This window comes from Engystomops pustulosus, chromosome 1, assembly GCF_040894005.1.
Source record: "Engystomops pustulosus chromosome 1, aEngPut4.maternal, whole genome shotgun sequence".
Taxonomy (NCBI): Eukaryota; Metazoa; Chordata; class Amphibia; order Anura; family Leptodactylidae; genus Engystomops; species Engystomops pustulosus.
In genome coordinates this window covers 35868602-35891304 of record NC_092411.1, presented here as the reverse complement: position 1 = coordinate 35891304, position 22703 = coordinate 35868602, and the positions used below count along the sequence as shown (strand labels likewise).

Here is a 22703-nt window from a genome sequence, read left to right as displayed (position 1 = left end):
TGTAAACATAGAATTGCTGCTAGTGCAAAGCCGTGCAAATCAAGATTCATGACTTGCGACTTTTAAAAAAAAGTTGCAAAAAAGTTACATAATCACTCCAGCCCCCTGCTGGTGCATGTGCTGCATTTTGTGCCTTTTTCAGAGAAAAATCCTGGACACGTATAGAGTATAAGAACGTTTATTAAAGGGCCCATGCCACTTTAATGAATCTGACGAGCAGCGGGCCTCCAAAGACAGACACAGAAGTGTCCCAAGGAGCCTGTCTAATGATAAATCTCCCCCAACAGTCACCAATAGTAAATAGTTGTCCCAGCATTACCGGTCATTGCCTGCCAGCGATAATAACGAGAAGACTGATCTTTACAGAACAGGAAGCACCTGTCTAGTATGGGGATATGTGGCAAGAATTTTACAACAGGTAATTTTCAGGTGATATTATCTGACGATATGGTATAGATACATAATTCAAGCAATCCCTCTTTTCTATTTTTCCAGCCATAGCCCCCCACCCCCACTACCCTTCCTGTCCCCATACACCCTCCTTACCCCTTTTTCTGAGCTCACTAGTTAGTTGTGAAGAGACAGCAATAAGAAAAGTTTACACACTTTTTTTTACCTGTATGTATTCACTGCAAATTGTAGTATGTGTCTACAAAAAGCAACACCGTCATAAAAGCTATAATCTTTTAAAGGTTTGTCACCCCCTCATCGTCATAGACTGTAAGCTCTTGTGTCATCCCCTCATCCTCATAGACTGTAAGCTCTTGTGTCACCCCATCATCCTCATAGACTGTAAGCTCTTGTGTCAGCCCCTCATCCTCATAGACTGTAAGCTCTTGTGTCAGCCCCTCATCCTCATAGACTGTAAGCTCTTGTGTCAGCCCCTCATCCTCATAGACTGTAAGCTCTTGTGTCACCCCCTCCTCCTCATAGACTGTAAGCTCTTGTGTCAGCCCCTCATCCTCATAGACTGTAAGCTCTTGTGTCAGCCCCTCATCCTCATAGACTGTAAGCTCTTGTGTCCCCCTCATCCTCATAGACTGTAAGCTCTTGTGTCACCTCCTCATCCTCATAGACTGTAAGCTCTTGTGTCCCCCTCATCCTCACAGACAGTAAGCTCTTGTGTCCCACCTCATCCTCATAGACTGTAAGCTCTTGTGTCCCCCTCATCCTCACAGACAGTAAGCTCTTGTGTCCCACCTCATCCTCATAGACTGTAAGCTCTTGTGTCACCCCCTCATCCTCATAGACTGTAAGTTCTCGTGTCACCCCCTTCATCCTCATAGACTGTAAGCTCTTGTGTCAACCCCTCATCCTCATAGACTGTAAGCTCTTGTGTCACCCCCTCATCCTCATAGACTGTAAGCTCTTGTGTCACCTCCTCATCCTCATAGACTGTAAGCTCTTGTGTCACCCATTCATCCTCATAGACTAAGTTCTCGTGTCACCCCCTTCATCCTCATAGACTGTAAGCTCTTGTGTCACCCCCTCATCCTCATAGACTGTAAGCTCTTGTGATCAGGGCCCTCACTCCTATTGTTTCATATGACTGTTTGCACTCTGTAATATAATATTATATTTGTATATGTCCCCTATGATTTGTAATGTGCTACGGAATTTGTTGGCGCTGTATAAATAAAGATTATTATTATTTCCTTTATGCAAATTGAGAGGCCAGTGGGTGAAGCTAGTCTATAGTGACAGATCTACAAAACCTGGATTACACCTGGAGGTATGAGAAATATCTCCAACGTTCTGCAGAATAATAAATGTATAGATAAGATGCGGCCAGATAAACACCTACGCAAATAAAGATGTGGTGAAACATGAAACAATATTAAATTAGTACGAAATTATGAACATTTTGCCCTTGCAGATAACTCACTTGTGCCCAGGGGCTGACAAACTGCGTCCGGGCATATCGAGTCAGCATGTGAATGATCACTACTTGGCCCCATTCCTCCACATCTACCAGCAGGTTACATAACTTGCGATAATTTTTGTGAATGAGGTCAATTCGGTCTGGACAAACTTCTTCAAAGGCCATGACAACACTGCCGGCAACAAGCTGGAAAACATACAAGAAAAACATCAATGCAAAAAGACATAAGTTATTTTTCAAAAAAACGTATAAAAATGCAAAATGTAAAAAATCTGCAAAATCATCTTGTAACATTTGACAATGCGAGTACAGTACCTGACCTGTGTTAGTGCAGATTCCAAAAATGGACAACAGAAACATCTCCACCACTACAACTCATAGTATATTGGCAGAATACTAATATATATATATCTTATATACTCAAGTATAAGCCTAGTTTTTCAGCACAAAAAATGTGCTGAAAAACTCAAACTCACCTTTCCGGTGACCCCTGTATATCTTCTGTGCGATCTGTTCGGCAGCGGCGGCAGGCTATATACACTGGGGCAGGGTCTGGCAGGCTATATACACTGGGGCAGGGTCTGGCAGGCTATATACACTGGGGCAGGGTCTGGCAGGCTATATACACTGGGGCAGGGTCTGGCAGGCTATATACACTGGGGCAGGGTCTGGCAGGCTATATACACTGGGGCAGGGTCTGGCAGGCTATATACACTGGGGCAGGGTCTGGCAGGCTATATACACTGGGGCAGGGTCTGGCAGGCTATATACACTGGGGCAGGGTCTGGCAGGCTATATACACTGGGGCAGTGTCTGGCAGGCTATATACACTGGGGCAGGGTCTGGCAGGCTATATACTGGGGAGGCTGTGACCAATGCATTTCCCACCCTCGGCTTATACTCGAGTCAATAGGTTTTTCCAGTATTTTGTGGTAAAATTAGGGGCCTCGGCTTATACTCGAGTATATACGGTATATATATGTAACGGCGGTGCCCGACTCACAGGCGACCCCTAGTTACAGACGGACGTCTCTGCCCTCTGGGGGAAGTTCTCTGGATGCAAGTAATTTACTGATCTTTAGCAATGGTCTGTAATGTGCGTGTTATGAAACGTGTCCGTAATAAAGCTTTATTGTTAATCCTTGTTCCCACAACAGCACAAGATTACATAAAATGTCTGAGGATACAATTACAAAATATACTTGTTCCGACTTGGATAAAAATAAAACTTAAGAACAAAGATACAGAACTGCCTGTATATTTAATTTATTTGGGTACACACTCACACCCACTACAGACTTGATGTAAAAGTTTGACTGGAAACAGTGTTCACAGAGGTTACAGCGTGCCGAGCTGACATCAGTGGGAGGGTGCAGCTATACAGGAGCACAGAGGTGGGGGCCAAGAGCTGAGCAGTCTGCAGCACAGACAAGTCACATGTTTTTTGAAACCAAACCAAAACCCAGCCCCTGTGACTACACAGAGGATTCTGTCAGGATGCAGGTTAAGTTATAACACACAAGTATATTGTAATGCAAATTCTTAGAGGAAGCAGAGAGGCATATGTACAATGCAGGTGTGATGGGCTCTGCAACCTGTCTCTAGTGAGGCCCCTGGTGACAGGTTTCCTTGAAGCATAATTGAAACTAAAAATGGAAGGTCTTCTGGTTAACATAGACTTCAATGGACCATGCGTTAACTTTGGTTTTGCAGAACAGAACTTGAATTTAGGTGTGAATTAAGCCTCTAAGTGGAGTGATGGCAGAATTCTGACAAGACCATCAGAAAGTGGATTATTATATGCAGAGAAGAAATTATACATTTTCCCAAAAATCTGCAGATATTTTGACTCAACATTGTGGATTTTAAAGAGGTCTTCTGGACCCCCCCAATTGTTTTCACACATGTGATGCTCAGGATGGGATGGGATGCTCAGGACTGTTAGTGGCCATGCTGAGGTATTACAAATCTTCTCCTATTCACCTGATCAAGAGCTGAGCTGCAGTTTTTGCCATAAATTTTCATTCCCGTGTGAATAAACCCGGCACAAGATGCTTATCTCTCAGACTCCCGGTGGGCATGGACGGCAAGATAAAATTCCTAGTATCTTTTTTTTTGTTACCACAAATAAGGAGCATAGAAAGTCCTATATCATGTGAGCACAGAGCAATGCATGTATAATGAAGATGTCATTTCCTTCACATACCCAGCTATCACGAGGCCATGCTATAAATATAACAAACAAAAAGCAACACATACATCATATAGAAAAGAGCGAAACCAAAATCCCCAGCGGGGTATAAAAGGTTTCATTCATTGTAAGCAAACGGGATTACTTGTAAGTACCGGCAATTTCCCAAATGACTTTAAAGAGTAATTGAATGAAAACACAATCTGATGAAAGTCTTGCGGAAAAAAAAAAAAACTTGTTATTTGTACTAATATTAATATTTTCCAGTTCCTTTTTTTCTTCCTGTAGTATTTGGCCAACATTCTGTATATTAATATGCACCCAACATAACAATCAGAAGGAAAACACAGCAGAATATATACTTGTTATTATGCTAAGCAAGCTGGAAGTCCTCGGGGGATTTTATGAATTACCAATCAGTATAAGCGTGAAGTTGCATTTATTGACTCCAGCCCCGTCCACATACTGGAGCCTGCTGGTACCAGCGTGAAGACGACTCAATCCACAAACCAAGCAGCTGATTATTTGGAAGGACTAAATAAAATACATCAGGCATCTTAGGGTAATTTGCTTTTCCTGTCATTCATAGCATGAAAAGGGCCAAAAGATGGATTTAGCGACGCACACACGAGGACATAAAAGCCATCTACAGCATCACCAGGCACAGGACCATGCCAAGAGTTTAATTACTGACAACGTTATGCCAGCGATAGAGTGTGGGAGCTCATTAATAGCCCAGAGACGCTCTCTAACTAGAGGAAAACAGTCAAAGAACACAACCAGAGATAACTAGTGACCAAAAACACAATGTAATAATGCACTCAACATATTACCCTTCATTAGCCGGGTGTAAGGATACTGAGCAAAAACACAAAGAAAAAATTAAAGGGGTTGGCCACTTCACCTCATGTTTTGTATTATGTGTGTGTAAGTGTGGGGGGACAGGATATTACATAATTTACTAATATTCATGTAATTAAAAGTTCTGCTCCGCTTTCTTAATATCTAAAAATAATCCTCCCGTTTTTTACTTCATCAGCCAGAGATTCCTGTCCATAAAATGGCCGCAAGTGGAGGGTCATGTGATCTCTTTCCTTTCATTAAAAAAAATAAATAAATCACAATGCCAGCACCTTGATCTTGTATTTATCAATACCATCATAAGGTCCTGGCAGGGTGATTGTTCATGGAAAGATAAGAACACATGCTCCATCTGCGGCCATTTTATGGACAGGAATCTCTGGCAGATGAGGTAAAAGACAGGAGGCTGCACTTTACATATCAGCGATGCAGGACTAGTAATAAAATCTATGTATGTGGCTGACAGAGATTTTTCTCTGGGGCTCAAACCCCCCATTGCAAGGTGACTTTCAAATTAACTCTTTCATGACTGCCCGGTACCGGGACGAGAGCACAAACCTTCAGTGCGCAGCCGCAATATATCAAACAGAACATCATCATCATCAAAGGGATATGAACAGAAGATAGAACACTGCAATGCTATTGTCCTGGTTAATTCATTATGGCCATTCTCAAAAAAGGTTAACTATTTCTTCTCAAAGACCTTGTTTATACTAATTTCCATGAGAAGACGACTTGGGCAAGTCAAAATAGGAGACAAGAAGAAGCTAGAGCAAAAATATAGGACAGGAGTGAAGGACAGACTTGCCTCTCATTAAAGGCGACCAAGCAGGTTACATAGAAATGAAGTTTGAACCATGACATTAGCTGGACAGTGCTTGACCCCTGACTAATACTAAAAAAGGCTGCTTGATCCAAAATTGCTGCATTAGAGGAATATATCACTAACATGGCCATCCTCTTAACCCCTCAAGCCCATGAATGTTTTTTTGTCCACATGGTATCAGTTTTATTTCTATGGATGGATGGACCAATGCACATAAAAAGGCGTTTTTCAGAAACCAGTGTGGAGGCTGGAGAAAGCTCAGAGCAGGTCTTATTCCTGTGCTTGTGGCTCCAGTCTCTGGGAACATGTAAGGGCTGCCCACATTCAGCAAATTATTTTTAAATTTGTTTATTTTCTAATATACTTTCTTTATCGATTCTTCTGGTAACTGGCTTCAATCCACTCTGTGGGCAGCAATACCAAATATACTCAACCCAAGTATAAGCAAAGACCGCTAATTTTACCAGAAAAAAAACTGGAAAAACCTAAGCCGAGGGTGGGAAATGCAGTGGTCACGGCCCCCCGCGTAGTACGCCGCCTGCCAGCCCCCCGCGTAGTACGCCGCCTGCCAGCCCCCCGCGTAGTACGCCGCCTGCCAGCCCCCCGCGTAGTACGCCGCCTGCCAGCCCCCCGCGTAGTACGCCGCCTGCCAGCCCCCCGCGTAGTACGCCGCCTGCCAGCCCCCCGCGTAGTACGCCGCCTGCCAGCCCCCCGCGTAGTACGCCGCCTGCCAGCCCCCCGCGTAGTACGCCGCCTGCCAGCCCCCCGCGTAGTACGCCGCCTGCCAGCCCCCCGCGTAGTACACAGCCTGCCAGCCCCCCGCGTAGTACACAGCCTGCCAGCCCCCCGCGTAGTACACAGCCTGCCAGCCCCCCGCGTAGTACACAGCCTGCCAGCCCCCTGTGTTATTCAGGCAAGTCACTGTGAGACTCAGCCCATGCCTCCAGCATCTCCCTCATTCCCACTCCATTTGGCAGAGTAGAGGGTGACGTTATCTGGAGGGAGTGGGGTGAGGGAGATGTTTGAGACATTGGCTCATGAATAAATCACACCCCTTGCGACTTGCTGCTCCTTCTGGCAGGGAGCCAGGTAGGCTTACAAATTTCATTTTTTTGGGGATCGGAAGTATGCATTCCTATTCCTATTTTAGTTTAGCTAAAAATGTGTTGGAAATAGTTAACACAGTGCTAGGAGACAATGTAATATGCAGGTGGCATATTTAAACACACGTAGAGCTATATATACAACTTTGTGGGAAAGTATTCTGTATAACTTATTTTCTACTGTTTTAAAAAACCTGTCATAAGGAATTAGGACCCAAAAATCGCCATCAACCGATGATAACGGATAGGGACAGGACCACAATGCTGTCCTTCTACATTTTGGAAGACTAAGCATGGCACAGAAAACAAAAACTTTTCTCTGCCATGAGACTACTTACAGCTCATTTGAATACAGAACAGAATTGAATAGGGATGCCTCCTAGCTTTTTATAACCACTTCCACATATAATTTCCAGCAGTGTAGACATGGTGGGGTACAGATTTTAGACCATCAACAACTGATGGTCTAAAATAACCTTAGGGATAACCCCCAAGGACAATCGATCAGCATCTAAATTAATGGGATCAGAAAATCTGTTCCAACTCCTACATGGATGACTTTTATAAGAGTTGTCTACTTGATAACGAAATGCCATAACACAAATAGGAGCAAATAGGTACAAGAGCAATGACAGCATAGGGTACCTAGATTGGAAAGTTTTTGTTAATGTTTACATTTTTGGTATAAATCCATTTTTATTTTTTATTTTTTTTTATTCAACCTTTAAAAGAAACAAAATACAATGCATTTCCTTACAAGGAGCTACAAAAGAAACAGGTCCCAATGGAGTTTACATGGAGAATATCTACACAAAGTGTCACATTCAAGGTCCCCAAGATGGATCATGCTTCTAACCCTGTCTTTCACTCAGGAGAAAGCCATTCAGCAGCTGGAAATCCTGGCAAGGCAAGCCAAGAGCCACAACAATTAATCATGGCATTAAGAGCTGCCATCTCCAGCACTAACACCTTCATCTGTCCACAAATCTCCTAACTCACCAACTGGAACAATGTGAACGCAGCCCAAGACCCCCCCCCCCCCCCATGTATTCTTATACACGGCCCACCGAGGGGGCTTCTGCAAAACACTGGAACAACACAGAAAAAAAAAAATCAGACGTAATAACAGTAAAGAACCTCAAAGAGCGGCAACAAAGCAAGTCAAGAGCGAGCCAATAGAGCTATTTCTATCAGCGGACGTCGGCTTCTAGATTAGAATGTAAATTCCTTTCTTGTCTCGGTAAGTGGAAAAAACAATTCTGCGCTCATCCAACAAATTTATTTTCTGACGTCTAATTTTTTTCATTCATCCTGGATATAATAAAGTACTCAGCTATTTCCTAGTGATGCAATTTGCACAAACAAAAATCTATTTTGCATTAGTATTTCTCAATCTAACAAATCTATTCCCGCCTGCAGACCGCTCTGGGCACCGAAAATGAGCACCGTACACAACAGTAGCGCAGTACTACATATAGTATTAGATGGAGAGAAAATGTGGGAGATATAGAACGAATGCAAGTGAAAGGCAGAGAGAGATTTGAGACAAAGGAAGACATATAGATAGATAGATGATGGATAGATAGATAGAGGACGTATGGATGGATAGATATATAGATAGAGAGAGAGATAGATCCTTCACCGCTTATACTTCAGTGCAAGAAATTGTGATTCTTACAGCAACTACGCCACCTCCATGCCATTTGGCCGTAAAGAGGGGCACGGCAGCTGGCGGAGTGGGTGGGCACGGGGTGTTCCCGCCCTTGCCTAAGCCTCTTTTATCTGATGTAAGTGCCGGAACACTGTGGGAGGAGGGAATATTGCTTATTTTCTTAAAGTGGGCCAGCGCAGGGTGTTCCTGCCCCCTGCACGCGCCAATGGAGCAGCTAAGAAACTTTCAATAGCCCTACCGGACGTAGAAATTAATGCACCGGATTAATCAGGGCCTCTTGATTTATCGGGCTGCGACATTACCATATGTCGAAGCACTTAAGTAATTTAGAACAGGTATATTTTATCATTCTAACTTCAGAAAAAAAAACCTTTTTTATCCCCTGTGAATTACATTTTCAACATTTTGTGCTATCATGGGGCAAGAATTACCAATAAAACTTCATTACAGACACCTTACAACTGATCATTGCAGCCTGGGACCATAGTAACATCCAGAGACTTCACCAGAGGTCACAGTGGGCAGAGAGGTCGTTTGTAAGTCGGGTGTCCTTAGGTCTGGTGGCACATTCATCTATATATATTCACACAAATACACACTATATAAGATAAACATTTACAAAATACTACATCAGCATAATATAACTAATACACATATATGTGCTTGCATGACCAGCGACACAGTAACCCTATCTGTACTTCGTCTCTGCCCTCTTTCCTAGCGCTGCTTCAACATAAACCGTGCATCCATGGTGCGTAGTCGCAGATGATCATTCCCCCTTATTAAATGTTCAGTATTGCATAAAATCCCCCTGAATTAATACAAAATGATTCCGCGGTAGCATAAAAGTATAAAATATGGCTTTCTACAAAATCTGGGCCGTTCTACCCTGCGTCTATGCCGGCAGAGGGGGGAGACGGGAAAAAAAAAAAGGAAAAAAAAAAGGAAAAGAAATAAATAAATCACTCCAGCAAAAACTAGCAATGAGCTCATCAAATTCAGATGCAGCCTTCCATTTATGTATTTTTTATATTAAAGCAATAAACACGCTTCATTTGTCTTGCAGCAGTTGCCACGCGTTTCTGTGCTGTTGCTATGAACTTGAGCCATTAGCCGCAGCTCCAAGGTAAACTACACGAACCATCAACAAAAGTGACACTCAATCTAAGGAGTTCATATTTCCTCCAGATTATCTATGGTGGCTGACAAGCTGGTAATGAAAAAAATCACACTAAGCAAATGGATCCTCTAATAACAATAAATTCTCTGGAAAAATATGAGGGGTACAAAACGTTTCCTTGCATCTATTTTGTCATGAATTCTAATTAACAAGGGGCGCGAGGTGGGGGGGGGGGGGATAAAAAATATATATATAAAATAAAAAATAGCAGAGTGCTGGGTCATCACAAGAAGATGATTGATAATGTGCTGCGAGCTGGCCTATGCTGCCGAGATTCACTTCTCTTAAATTAATGACCCTCCTACCTGCCCTAATCATAGGGCCAAAATGATATTCCCCTTCTTATTTCAATTTTCTCCAGACATGGAAGATGAAAAAGATCAGTCATTAATCTTCTAATGGCGGTATAATAGATCTATCACAATAAAAACATCTGCACAAACAGTTATTTTTTTTCACCACGGCGGAAGCTCTCGCCGCCCTTAAATCAATAACTTATAAAAACAGCGCTTTACCCGTGTTCTTCTCCGCTGACAACCTCACATCTTATTACATTTTTCAAGTACAACCCTTCGGCAGCTGGGTCATTCAAAAGAAATCTTTGGGGGGGGGGGGGGGGGGCTTTTTGATGGTATTATAAGGCATTTTACACATATTAACGTAAAAAAAAAAAACACATACAATAAAAAAAAAAAAAAACACTTGTGGATATTAGTTAAAGGGAACAGCTCATTCTAAAATAAAGACTTGCCAAAAAACTATGATTAAAAAACATTGCCCATATCCCTACATTGCTCCTTTCCATGGCTGCAATGTTTAACAAAAATCAGTTTGTAAAAGTAAAATGTAAATGATGTGAGGCCAACCACAGTAAGCGAGTCCTGCATATTCATTGTTCCCTGCTCTGCTGGTATGGAACTAGTACTTTGGGACCGCCTGTCCCAAATTCTACACAATCCCTTGCAGGAACATTGAGAGAGACACACACAGGCAGACAGGGGTTGTGTGTGATACAGCAGTGCTTCATCATTAACCACTCCCTCAGGAGTGTGAAGGCTAAGAGAGACCTGAGACCCAGGACTGAAGAGGAGATTTCCTGGTGACAGCTCCGGATAGTTTAAATATTTTCACCAATCGGCAGCTGCTGCTATCATGACATAACCATAACCAGATAAAAACAGCATTTGGAGGGAAAATTGTGGTAAAGTGTGGGCTCCTCTTTACCTCGCCCCACGCCTCTCACTTGCTCTCTTACGTAAACTGTCTGTGGAGAAGGAAGACCCTCATAACCAAAATCATGGTGGCTCTTCAGCCTCTGATCGAGCTCAAATTTGTCAAAAAGCAGATGAGGGAGTTCTGCCACCAGTCAGACCGTTATGTCAAGATTAAGAGCAACTGAGGTTAAAAACATAGAGGTAATGACAACAGAGCCCAACGGTGGTTCTAGGGTCAGACCCAGAGGTCCAACATCGGATACGGTAGCAACAATAAGACCAAACACATGCTGCCCACAGGATTCGGAAAGTTTCTTGTACACTATGTCAAATAGCTAGAGGTTAGAGTTTTTTTTGCAGTGAGCTTTTCTTATCATGCATTCATGACAGCTGCATTTCCAAATTGCAGCTTCTTCTACAATCGGTTTTTGGCTGTGAGCCGTTCACTAGTCCCAGTGACATGTTATGTGCAGTTTGTTAGTACATCAAATTTACATTTCCATTCACACTGGGTAGCTACTCAAGATCTTGTCTCATCACACCAATACTACTGGACATTGGAGAGGAAAGACAGAGTGATAAACATGGTGGTGGAGGAGTGTGGCTGAGGAAGGGAAGCAGTATGATTCAGCTCTATCAAACTGAGCTGTCTGCTGTGAGATAGGAGGGACGGAGTTGATCAGCAGCACTAGCTGAGACTTGTAGCAAAAGCCATAGGAATTAGGGAGCAGACCTTCTAAATCTTTATCATAAATAAGCCATGACACCAAAATGATAATTGACAAAATCCATAGAACAGTTTGGATACATGTTGATTCGCTAAGCACAGACGATAGGATTTGGACTTCCTGAATATACAAAGGCTGAACATTTTATGATCCCTCCAATACACAACAATTTTGCATGTTAATTAGACAATAGAGCAGAACGTGTGTAAACTTACCGTGCTTTTATCTTTAAGGAGTTTCTCTATGATCTCAATAAGCATCTCCTTCTGCTCCGGGTCAAGGCTATCAAGTAAAAGATATTAAACAGGCTAAGTGATAGAGCAAGATCAGTGCTTCAGATATTATTACAAATTCTATATATTCTTAGAATTCACATGACATCCGTTTTTTTTTTTTTCGTGCTACATCGTAGTAAATAGACGGAAAGATCAGAAATGTTTGAAGGATCCTCGACAAAAAGAGCACAAAGAAGCCTCTGGATTTTTGGCATAAATTATATCTACAAGACGTGTTACCGGTAGGTAGAGCACAATATAGATGGACATCTACAATGATAAACTTATAGACAGGGTGTATGTCCCATATAGCTCAGATGTACATTAGGCCTCTGAATCTTCACACTTTAGTATTTTAACTTATTGGGCAGCATGGTGGCTCAGTGGTTAGCACTATATTCTTGCAGCGCCGGGGTCCTGGCTTCAAGTCCCATCCAGGTCAACATCTGCAAAGAGTTTGTATGTTCTCTCCGTGTTTGTGTGGGTTTCCTCCGGTTTCCTCCCACACTCCAAAACATACTGGTAGGTTGATTAGATTGTGAGCCTCATTGAGGACAGGGGCTGATCTGGCAAACTCTGCAGCGCTGCAGGATCTGTGTGCACTCTTCTTTCTTAACAGGAGTCCGTAAAACAAAGGTAGGATTGGGAAAAAAAAATGACGGATCTCTTCTCTTTACAGCTAAAGAAGTTATACACTAAGGACGTCTGTGAAGGGAACATGACTCTTAATAAAAAAGGACAAAGCTGTGTAGTTGCTGTGCGGACAGACTGAAGTGGCCAAGTGTCACACTGAGTCATGTATAGGAGCCATATTACCTGTAAAGCTTCTGGATGGCGTGCGCTGCAGTCTTCCGCACATAAGGAGACAGATCTGCGGAGGCCTCTTTTATAGCCAGCATCATTATAGGGACAATGATCGGCACGCGGATGCTAGACAAAACCCTCAAGGCACTTGCACGGATAAGTTGGTTAGGATCCTGCAACAAAACAAAGCTTTTATTGGATATAAGGCAAATACACATACACATTCACACATGGAAACCGCAGAGCATCAGACTGTAAAATATTCTATGCGACTATTCAGAATTTGACGTCTGTACAAATTGTCTTTCATGCCCATCGAATGATCTAGGGTAGTGATGTGGAACCTTATAGAGACCGAGTGCCCAAACTGCTACCCAAAAACTGCCATGGCAACCAGGTAATTTATACCACCACCATACCATGGCCAAATAATACTGCTACATGATAACCGCCCCATTACAACATTAATAACATTATACTGATAATAAAAAACTGCTGTACTAATGTCAATATTACCAATAATATCACTATACCAAGAGCTAATATAGTGATTAATATAACCACCATACAGTAATAATCATCATATTTATCACTGTATGGCAGCAATATTTATCATTTTATCTCGGTAACAGTAATCACTGTGTGGTGGCCATAATTAATATTTCCACCATACAATGAATATTGCTGCCATACAGTGATTAATATTTCCCCCATACAGTGATCACACACATTTACACATAATGCCCATTCATACAGGTGTATAAACATGCATTACACATACAACACAAACATGTACAATTTTTGTGCTGAAAAAACCCCACTGGGTTGTCAAGGCAGTGCGGGCAGCGGCAAGTCGAAGCTCTGCCCGCACTGGCGATTTCTACGTTGTTTATTTTTATCTATCTATCTATCTCCTGGACATATTTTAAAATGAGGCTCGACTGCACATTATACTTTAAAGGGGGCTCTGCTGGATATTATACTTTAAAGGGGTTTTCCCGCACTCGGAGATCTCTGTCAGCTCCATAGAGATGAATGGAGCAGAACGGTCATGCGCGACCATCTGCTCCATTAGTTACATGGAGCGACGAGGGGTCCGACAGAGACCCCCACCGATCAGCAAGTTCGGCCCTATCCACAGGACTTGAAATCGTGGGAAAACCCATTTAAGAGGGGGCTCTGCTGGAGATTATACTTTAAAGGGGCTCTCTGATGGACATTAGATTTTAAAGAGGGTCTCTGTTATACATTTTATTAAAGTGTAGGCTTCAAACCCTAGGCTTATACTCAGGTCAATAAGTTGACCCAGTTTTTGTGGCAAAATTAGGTGCCTCTGCTTATACTCGAGTATAAGTGTGCACCAGAATCTCATGCCAATAGAGAGGCAAGGTTCTCCACCGCTGTTCTAGAGTCTTCATGAAGTGATGCCCTTAAAAGGAAACCTACTATTGGATTTGATGTACTATGAAGCAAACATAACTTGAGAATGCTGTAGCTACACTGATGCAGCATCATGTCTTGGTTAATCGTGGAGCTGAGTGACCTTGGGAAAGCTGGGTCAGGCTGGCTGACATAAACACATGGGAGATTGTAATTAAAATGGATTAAGTCAAGACATGACTAATCAACCAGAGCTGGATCAAATATACTAAGCAGCTGGGGGATAGTACAGCAATTGATTATTTTGCCTTCAGGCACAACCCAGGGGTTACATCATCCTCTCCTGCAGTGAATAATTCGCGTGCTAGGAGAAGCGCTGAACCAGCCATAGAAGAGACAGAGCTTCATTATCATAATGTTATATCTGTTTTATCAGCAAAACCACTCAGTTTTGGGATTAACCAAGATATGATCCAGCATCAGTGCAGCTACAGCATTCTCAAGGTATGTTTGCTTCATAGTGCATGAAATTAAATTAATAAAGATGCGTTCTAATTGTGATACCTTGGTCCCTTGTAGCCCACTTCTTTTTCTGCAGTTTTCATAGTTCTATATCCTAGTGTGTGGACCGTTTATACATATTCTTTAGCTGTGCAAGCCTCTTTGTTTAAGTCTTAGTGAATTAGAGGATGTGTTATTTTGTTATCTCGAGTATATAAAAGAATTCTGTCTTCGTGGCAATACCCCTTTTATTCCATGGTTCTTTACAATCAGTAAGGGGTTCACATACATTATTTTAAGACCAGAACAAATGCAAGTACAAATACAAAACTACAGTGATCAGTAGACAATTGGAAGGAGGACCCCGCCCATGAGGGCTCACAATCTATATGTACAATCTGACAGGTCATATCTAATATATAAAGTTGAGTGTATGTGTGTATATATGTATGTCCGCTAAAGGAATCTGCACCGTCAAATTACAATACCCAAGTTTTGCACAGTCGCTCTCTGTGACTCAGGGAATGTCATATACTTGGTTTTGTGCCAAAATTTTTACTCCGTGCTTTCCAAAATCCACTTATTATCCATCATATACAGGAGACACTGAGGGAGATTTATCATCAAGTTTCTGGGGTAAAACTGTTCACATTGCCCATGGAAACCAATCAGAGCTCAGCTTTACTTTTACAAACAGCTGTGGGAAAGTGAAAGCTGAGCTTTGATTGGTTTCCATGGGCAACTAGAATAGTTCGGCTCTAAGAGACTTATGATAAATATCCCCCACTGTCTGCTTCTGCGGCAGTTGGAAGCTGAGCCGTGATTGGTTACTGTTTTGCCACAGCTCATTGTTATGAGCTCTGAGCTGTTATTGGTTACTATAGGCAATGAGTACAAGACACTTATGTGTGAGGTAATATGGAGAGATAGGGGGAGATTTATCAGAAATGTCTGAGGTAAAACTGTTCCATAAACCAATCAGAGATCCGCTGTATCTTTATAAACGGCTGTGGGAAAATAAAAGCTGAGCTCTGATTGGTTGTCATGGGCAACTAGAACAGTTCTGCTCTCAGACACTTCTGATAAATCATCTCATAGACAAAGTGACAGAGGAAGATAGAGACCGTCAGAGACAGAAACAGTCGTAGACAAATAGACAGACACTTAGTGACAGGCACAGAGACAGTCAGAGAGAGATGGGTATATAGAAAATATTTTTGTTAACCCATTCTATTTTGTTATAGCTGAGGGCAGTTACTTACGCCGGGAGATGTACCGTAGCTAGTAAGAAAGAAAAACCAAACCTCAAACTTGACTACAGGGCACGTATTGCTACGGATGACCCTGTTTTATCGTGCATACACTTCCATTCAAGTTTCCACAAATTGTTTCAATTGTAAAACTTTTCCCAATCCTGCAGCGACAAAAAAACTTACTTTTAAACCACGCTGAAATGTGGCGATGGATAAGAGTGCCAAGTCTTGCTGTTCCTCCGCATAGCGTACCAGGTAAACGTAGACCAGCTTCTTAATCTAGAAAACATAGACGGAATATTAAATTAAATGGCTCGGGAGGGGAAAAAAACGGCACACCGGAGCATCTCCAGCAGAGCTCTGGGGGAAGAAAAAAAAAATAAAAACCCCAAGATGATTTGTTGAATGGTGTAAAAAGGAAAACAGACGAGCTCCATCTGCACTTGGAGGGGCTCGAGGCTTAATACTCTGTTTGTTGGACGTGTCGATGCGATACGTTTCCAAACTTTTGACTTAACAAAATAAAATTATATACTCTCAATCTCCAGAGAGGCACTTTTGTGGCTGCTGGGGCAAAAGACATAACAATATTAAATCACAGAAGGTTGCAAAAATACAACACTTGTCCTTGTTCTGCTTTAGATTAGAGCAAATCAATAGTGACCACAAGAGGCCTGTGCACTGAACGGCAGCAGGTTGCTGAGAATGGCTCCTTTCCTTGAAACCACTCTGTGCCCAGATAAGGGAAGGCTCGGAGACGCGTGACTACGCCGCTCTCTCCGCACTTACTGCCGCTCAATGTTACTACATGCCTGACTGTGAAACTAATCACGGCGGGGCCACATTAGTCTCGGGGAACACGGGAAGGTCTGTTTAATTAGTTTATCAATGCTAGAACATCAAACTTCATGACATATTGACTAAACCTTTGATTTCGCTCGGTACCTCCAGCGCGGTACAGGGTCACACGACGCATCCTTTGTCATCTGCTAACATCTGGTAACACATCCCAACAAAGCCTAAGGTAGCTCGGGGGGTCTGCTAAAAAGAAAATTCACAGGACGGCATTTTGGAAGGCGCACTCGAATCATTTAGGAGATGGAATGTGCTAGAATGATTTCGAAGATGATTTGGTGGGTTTTTGCCTTTCATGTTTGTGATAAAAGAAAGGGGTGCTGGGATATTTTATACAAATATGAAAGAAGTGCCTCGGCCAGGACTAGAGATATTAGGGAAGTGGAAGATGAGGCGCTTCTAATGGCTCCTGTGTCAACTCTAGGACCTTGACAACCAAGATGTTACATCATCGCTCAGCAAGTCCCATGGCTAGAAAAATATGTGCCCAAATCTGAAGGACGTCCCATGGGGTGAATAATAATGCAGGTTGTATGTGCCAGTGAGAGTTTGTGGAAAGCAGGGTGCAGCATGTTGTCTCTACATAGATACGCTACCAGATCAAAGCTTACATCATATGCTATGGAAATGAAAATGCCATATATTTACAGGATCAGAAACAAGACTTTTTCCCACAAAAAAAAAAAGTCTCGGCCTTCTCAACTTTGCCTAAAACAACTCATGTTTGTTACCTATATACAGCAATTTCTTTGCTATACTCCTCAGATTACCTCAGTGCTGTAGTGGCTGTCTCCTCTCCATGTGCTGATAAGCCCTGGAGTACATATTATAAACAAACTATGGACTCCTGGGAGGAGCTTCTGCTCACAGAGGAGTAGGTCATGTGACAGAGCTCTCTCTGTGTATGTAAAAGAGCTAGATGAGTTCAGAACCGTGGATAGAGATGTCTCCTGCATAGAATAGTGAGGTACAAGGTACAATCGCCCCTGTTCCCCATCAGTCCTTCCATCCCATCCTGTGACTGTACAGCACTTTCTCAGTCTCTCTCTGCACCTTAAGCTGCTTCCCTCACCCACCTTGCAGTCGGCACTTTGTACACTGTGCAAGCAATTAATCCTTAGTGCTCGCACAGCACAGGCTATAGACTTCATGTAACTGGCTTAATTGGATATCTTCCACTTATTACATGTGCCCTTCTCCTCCATGTGATGGAAGCTGCCAGGCTGGTCACTATAGACATCCTGTATGTGCAGTGGATTTGTGGTAAACTAAATGGATTTCAGTATAAATTACTTTGAGAGAAAACAGAAGGTATCATGGGATCTGCGGGCAAGCTAACTGGCCTCAGCTTGAGGGCATAGACAGACAGACATCAGTCTCCACCCAGTTCACTTCTGATTTTTGTCAAACACTTTTAGAATGGAAAATGCCATCACTTTGAAAAGAAAATTATGAGCAGCACAAAGTAAGTAGGCATTGTTCTATTTGTTTATAAAGGGAGAATCACATATAATGATAATTTGCCAAAATCATTATAACTTTACAGTTAAGCTTTAATATATAGATACGGTACCAAAATGAAGCTTACTAAAAACATACTGAACCAGAACCAAGCTTCCTACCTAGCTATAGTACTAGAAACAACAATAATTTATATTTACAATACAATAAACAAGGTTTAGTATATAGAAAAAAGATCCAAAACCAAACTTACCAAAAAGCAGGTACCAGAACAAAGCTTACTACATAATTATGGACCCAGAAGCAACAATACTATATATTTACAGTGCAATAATCAAGAGTTAATATAATAAGGATAGAGTACCAAAACCAAGCTTCTCGAGACGATAAACAATAAAAAAAAAAATAAAAAAAAACGAAAACATCCATATACACACAGTACCAGAAACAAGGCTGAATATATAGATACAGCACATTATATACACATTTAACTAGGCCAGGTAACATTGCATACACTTCTATATTCCTACATGCACCTTCGTAGAATATCTACAATATTCAGCGGAATGATTGGAGGAGACGAGAAGCTTTTCTAGAAGTTATACATTGGGCCCAATGTTCCCAAAATTAGAGAAAAAAAAGGCTTTAAAATCCCAAGTGTCAGATAAAAATAGACGTCTACAATAGATGACAGGTATTGACGCTCATCACCTATGACCATAAAGTCAACCCTAAGGCTGCATTCACACGACCATAGGGGGACGCATACACAGCCGCAAGCTTGTGTCCCCCATAGTGCCCATAGGCCCCGTACATGGGAAAGAGATAAAACATGTGCTATCTTTTCCCGTGTTATGGTGCCGTGCGCCATGAGGGGTCACCATTCCCCCTCCCCATCGCGGCAAATGTATTCCCTCCATGCATATGTTGGTGTGAATGTAGCTTTACACAGTTTTCGATGACATCTGGCTAATATAACGATGACACACGGACCATAAATATGGAACAGCTAGCTGTAGTTTGTTGAACATGAAAAGCAGATGATCATACACAATACTGAAACTAGACTCTATACATTAAATATTTTACTATCAATATGCATGAGCCAGTGTAAATCCCCGAAACTGCATTGCCAGAATAAATAAGGAAAAGGTAAATCTTACCTCCAGATTTTTGCTGGCGACATTCTTTACAACCGCGGGAAATAACTCGGAGGCATTTTTTCCAGCTGAAATCATCTTAAAATAAAGAAAAGGAAAGTGGGTAAGGAAGACTGACAGTCGATTAAAGTATCCCACGCTAGCGGGTTATGGTTCAGCAAACTCCTGTTATCCTGTTCGCCTACAAAAGTTTACCAAGCCACCTCCAACATTTCTAGCCCCTGTGATGTATTGTGCACAACAACCAAAACGGTGGGACAGAAAACGGAAATATTCATAGAACATAGAAATATATAGTCCAATACAGACCACAAACTGCAATCTTCCCCCACATCTAGATAGAGACTGGCTCTTGGGTCGTATTCAGATGGTGCCGGTTGCAGCATGAAAACGTGAATGTGGGACATAAAATGCAAATGTAAGAAATTGCACTTTTTCAAAGTATTTTTAGCCCCACTGTCTGAAAGTGCTTGAAAAGGTTACAAAAATCTGAGCCAAATAACCCCTAATGATAGAAGCAACAATCTAAATATCCAGATATCTGTATATTCATTCAATATTAGAGATTTTAAAGGGGTGTTCCAGTCATTTAAAGTTATTCTCTATCCCCTATCCATAAATTACTGTAATCAGTCAGGGCTGGAAGGAGAGAGAGAAAAGCATCTCCTTTGCTGTCCCACTGAGATAAATGGACCATATGCACAATATGCAATACTATACCATTCAAGTGGGGTCAACAGGACATTCAATCTCAAATTTGGGTGGGGGGGTGGGGGGGGGGGTCTCAGAAACGTGGGCTCTAAATAGCCCTTTAGGTCCCCTTCACAGGTCCTGACAGATTCATAGTAATGGTGTGTAGGGGCCTCCAGCTACATCCCATCTCCAGGGCTATTCTCAGTGTAGAGGCCATGGAAAGAATTGCAAAACGATGGGCAGTATTCAGTATATCTCTCCATGTACAGGATTATAACATGTACAGTGGTAAATGTGGTAATCTTCTAAAAGGACTTTATTTTGTAATCTCTACTCAGGCTTCTGCTTCTGGTTCTACTTCACAATAGCGGTTAGATACATGAAATAACTGAAGAGAATCTTCTGGATTATCTAATGGCAGATTAACAGAATTTAAGATGAAATCTACCATCTGTTTTTATGCACTGTGAACCAGACATACCTTGAGAAAGCTGTAGTGACACTGACGCAGAAACAGATCTTGTTTAATCCCTGTTTTGCTCAAAAAATACTATTATAAAATTCAGGACCATGGGAAAGCTGGGTGCATACTGGCTGCTGCGTTTCACAGCGCGTCCTGAATTGTCCAGACAGGACTAATCAACCTGAGCTGGATGACCCATACACAGCAGTCTGAGGCTCAGACTGTAGGGCTGCTTCATATCACAGGGATTCTTGCTGCTGTATGTATCACATCCAGGCAGGTCAGTCACAGCATGATGCACCGAGTTGCCAAAAGGCACATGCACCATTACGCAGCTGTGACTGAGGGGGCCTAATGCCTTCAGTACAGCAGCCTAAATACAGCATCATGTGTCCAGCGCTTGAAGTTTTTATACTCTCTGGATAGTCCACTAACCCGTATCATTCTGCTTTGGAGGACAAGTATTTCCAGTAATATAGTAGAAATATGGAATTAGACTTACCGGTAATTCGGTTTCCACTAGTGACCATGACGGCCCCCACCTGGAGGATGCTCCTATATCCTGTAGGGACAGGAAGTGCAAGAGATTAAAAGCTCCTCCCTAGCACCCAACACCAGTATCTACCAAAGTACCACCCGGAAGGATGCAAGTGCAAAAAATTTTTATAGAACCATCTCCAAGAAAGAAGAAAGGGAGGGAAATAATGGGGGGCCGTCATGGTCACTAGTGGAAACCGAATTACCGGTAAGTCTAATTCCATATTTCCACCACGTTCCATGACGGCCCCCACCTGGAGACTTACCAGATTACCCCATTATTTGGGAGGGACCACCGCCTGCAGGATTTTCCTGCCGAATGCCAGGTCCTCCTGGGAGGCAATATCCAAGCGATAGTGCTTTGCAAAGGTCGAGGAACTTGACCACGTTGCTGCTCGGCATATTTGGTCCAGAGATGCACCCCTTTTTTCGGCCCATGATGTTGCCATGGCCCTAGTGGAATGGGCTTTAATATCCCCCGGAAGGGAAGTGTCTGCGGTCTTGTAGCAGAGAGATATGGTGGATTTAATCCATCTGGCTAAGGTTGCTTTTGAGGCTTTTAACCCTCTATTCTTTCCCCCAAAGTTGACTAATAAACTGGAATCTTTACACCACTCTTTTGTTGCTTCTAAGTAAAAGAGAACACATCTCCTAACATCTAAAGTCTGCCACTTCTTTTCCCGTTCAGATTTAGGATTAGCACAAAAGGAGGGAAGAATAATTTCCTGTCTACGGTGAAATTCAGACACAACTTTAGGGAGGAAGAGGGGATCTAGTTTGAGAATTATCTTGTCATCTAAAATTCTTAGAAAGGGTTCTCTGCGTGAGAGGGCCTGGATTTCGCCCAGTCTGCGTGCTGTGGTAATTGATATCAGGAAGATCGTTTTAAATGTGAGGATTTTCATGTTTGCAGAATCCAGAGGCTCAAAGGGGGGCTCTGTGAGAATATTTAGGACCAGAGAGAGATCCCAAGAGGGGACTGGGTTGTGTATATGCGGTTTAATACGAGAACAGCCCTTAATGAATCTTTTGATCCATCTGTGATCTGCTAAAGGGAAGTCAAAATATAAACTTAAGGCCGAAATTTGGACCTTAAGGGTGCTTGGTTTAAGACCTAGAGAAAACCCAGCCTGTAAAAAATCTAAAATTTTACTTAAGTTTGGATTTTCTGGAGAAGGAGGATAATCCCCGCACCATGTACAGAATTTTTTCCAGATCTTGGCATAAATTGCGTTAGTCACTGGTTTCCTGCTTGCTTGAATAGTGTCGATCACTTCGGTAGAAAGGCCTTTGGTCATTAGGTATGCCCTCTCAGGATCCAGGCCGTGAGCTTTAGATGTCGCACGTCTTGATGATACAGTGGACCCTGTAGAAGAAGATCCTGACGATAAGGTAGATGAACAGGATTATCTATAGCTAGTTCCTGAATAACCGGAAACCAACTTCTTTTTGGCCAGTATGGAGCAATAAGAATCAATAATACCCGTTCTGTTCTTAATTTCTGTAAGATTTTGGGAATTAGGGGTATGGGAGGGAAGGCATAGACTAACCCCGACCCCCATGTATGACTGAAGGCATCTAACCCCGTAGGAGAGCCCCTATGGCAGTGATGGCGAACCTATGGCACTGGTGCCAGAGGTGGCACTCAGAGCCCTCTCTGTGGG

The 22703-nt window shown here is 42.4% G+C and overlaps 1 protein-coding gene across 2 annotated transcripts in view; it reads right to left on the bottom strand.

The window, feature by feature from the left end:
* The window catches only part of AP3B1 (adaptor related protein complex 3 subunit beta 1), a 157361-nt gene that overhangs the window by 111371 nt on the left and 23287 nt on the right, over positions 1–22703 (bottom strand). For both annotated transcript variants that reach the window (XM_072137879.1, XM_072137869.1), the window contains exons 3-7: positions 19350–19424; positions 16054–16149; positions 12749–12909; positions 11873–11939; positions 1886–2068 (exon numbers count right to left, since the gene is read on the bottom strand). In XM_072137879.1, the coding sequence (XP_071993980.1) occupies positions 1886–2068; positions 11873–11939; positions 12749–12909; positions 16054–16149; positions 19350–19424 (582 nt within the window). The remainder of the gene's footprint in view (positions 1–1885; positions 2069–11872; positions 11940–12748; positions 12910–16053; positions 16150–19349; positions 19425–22703) is intronic.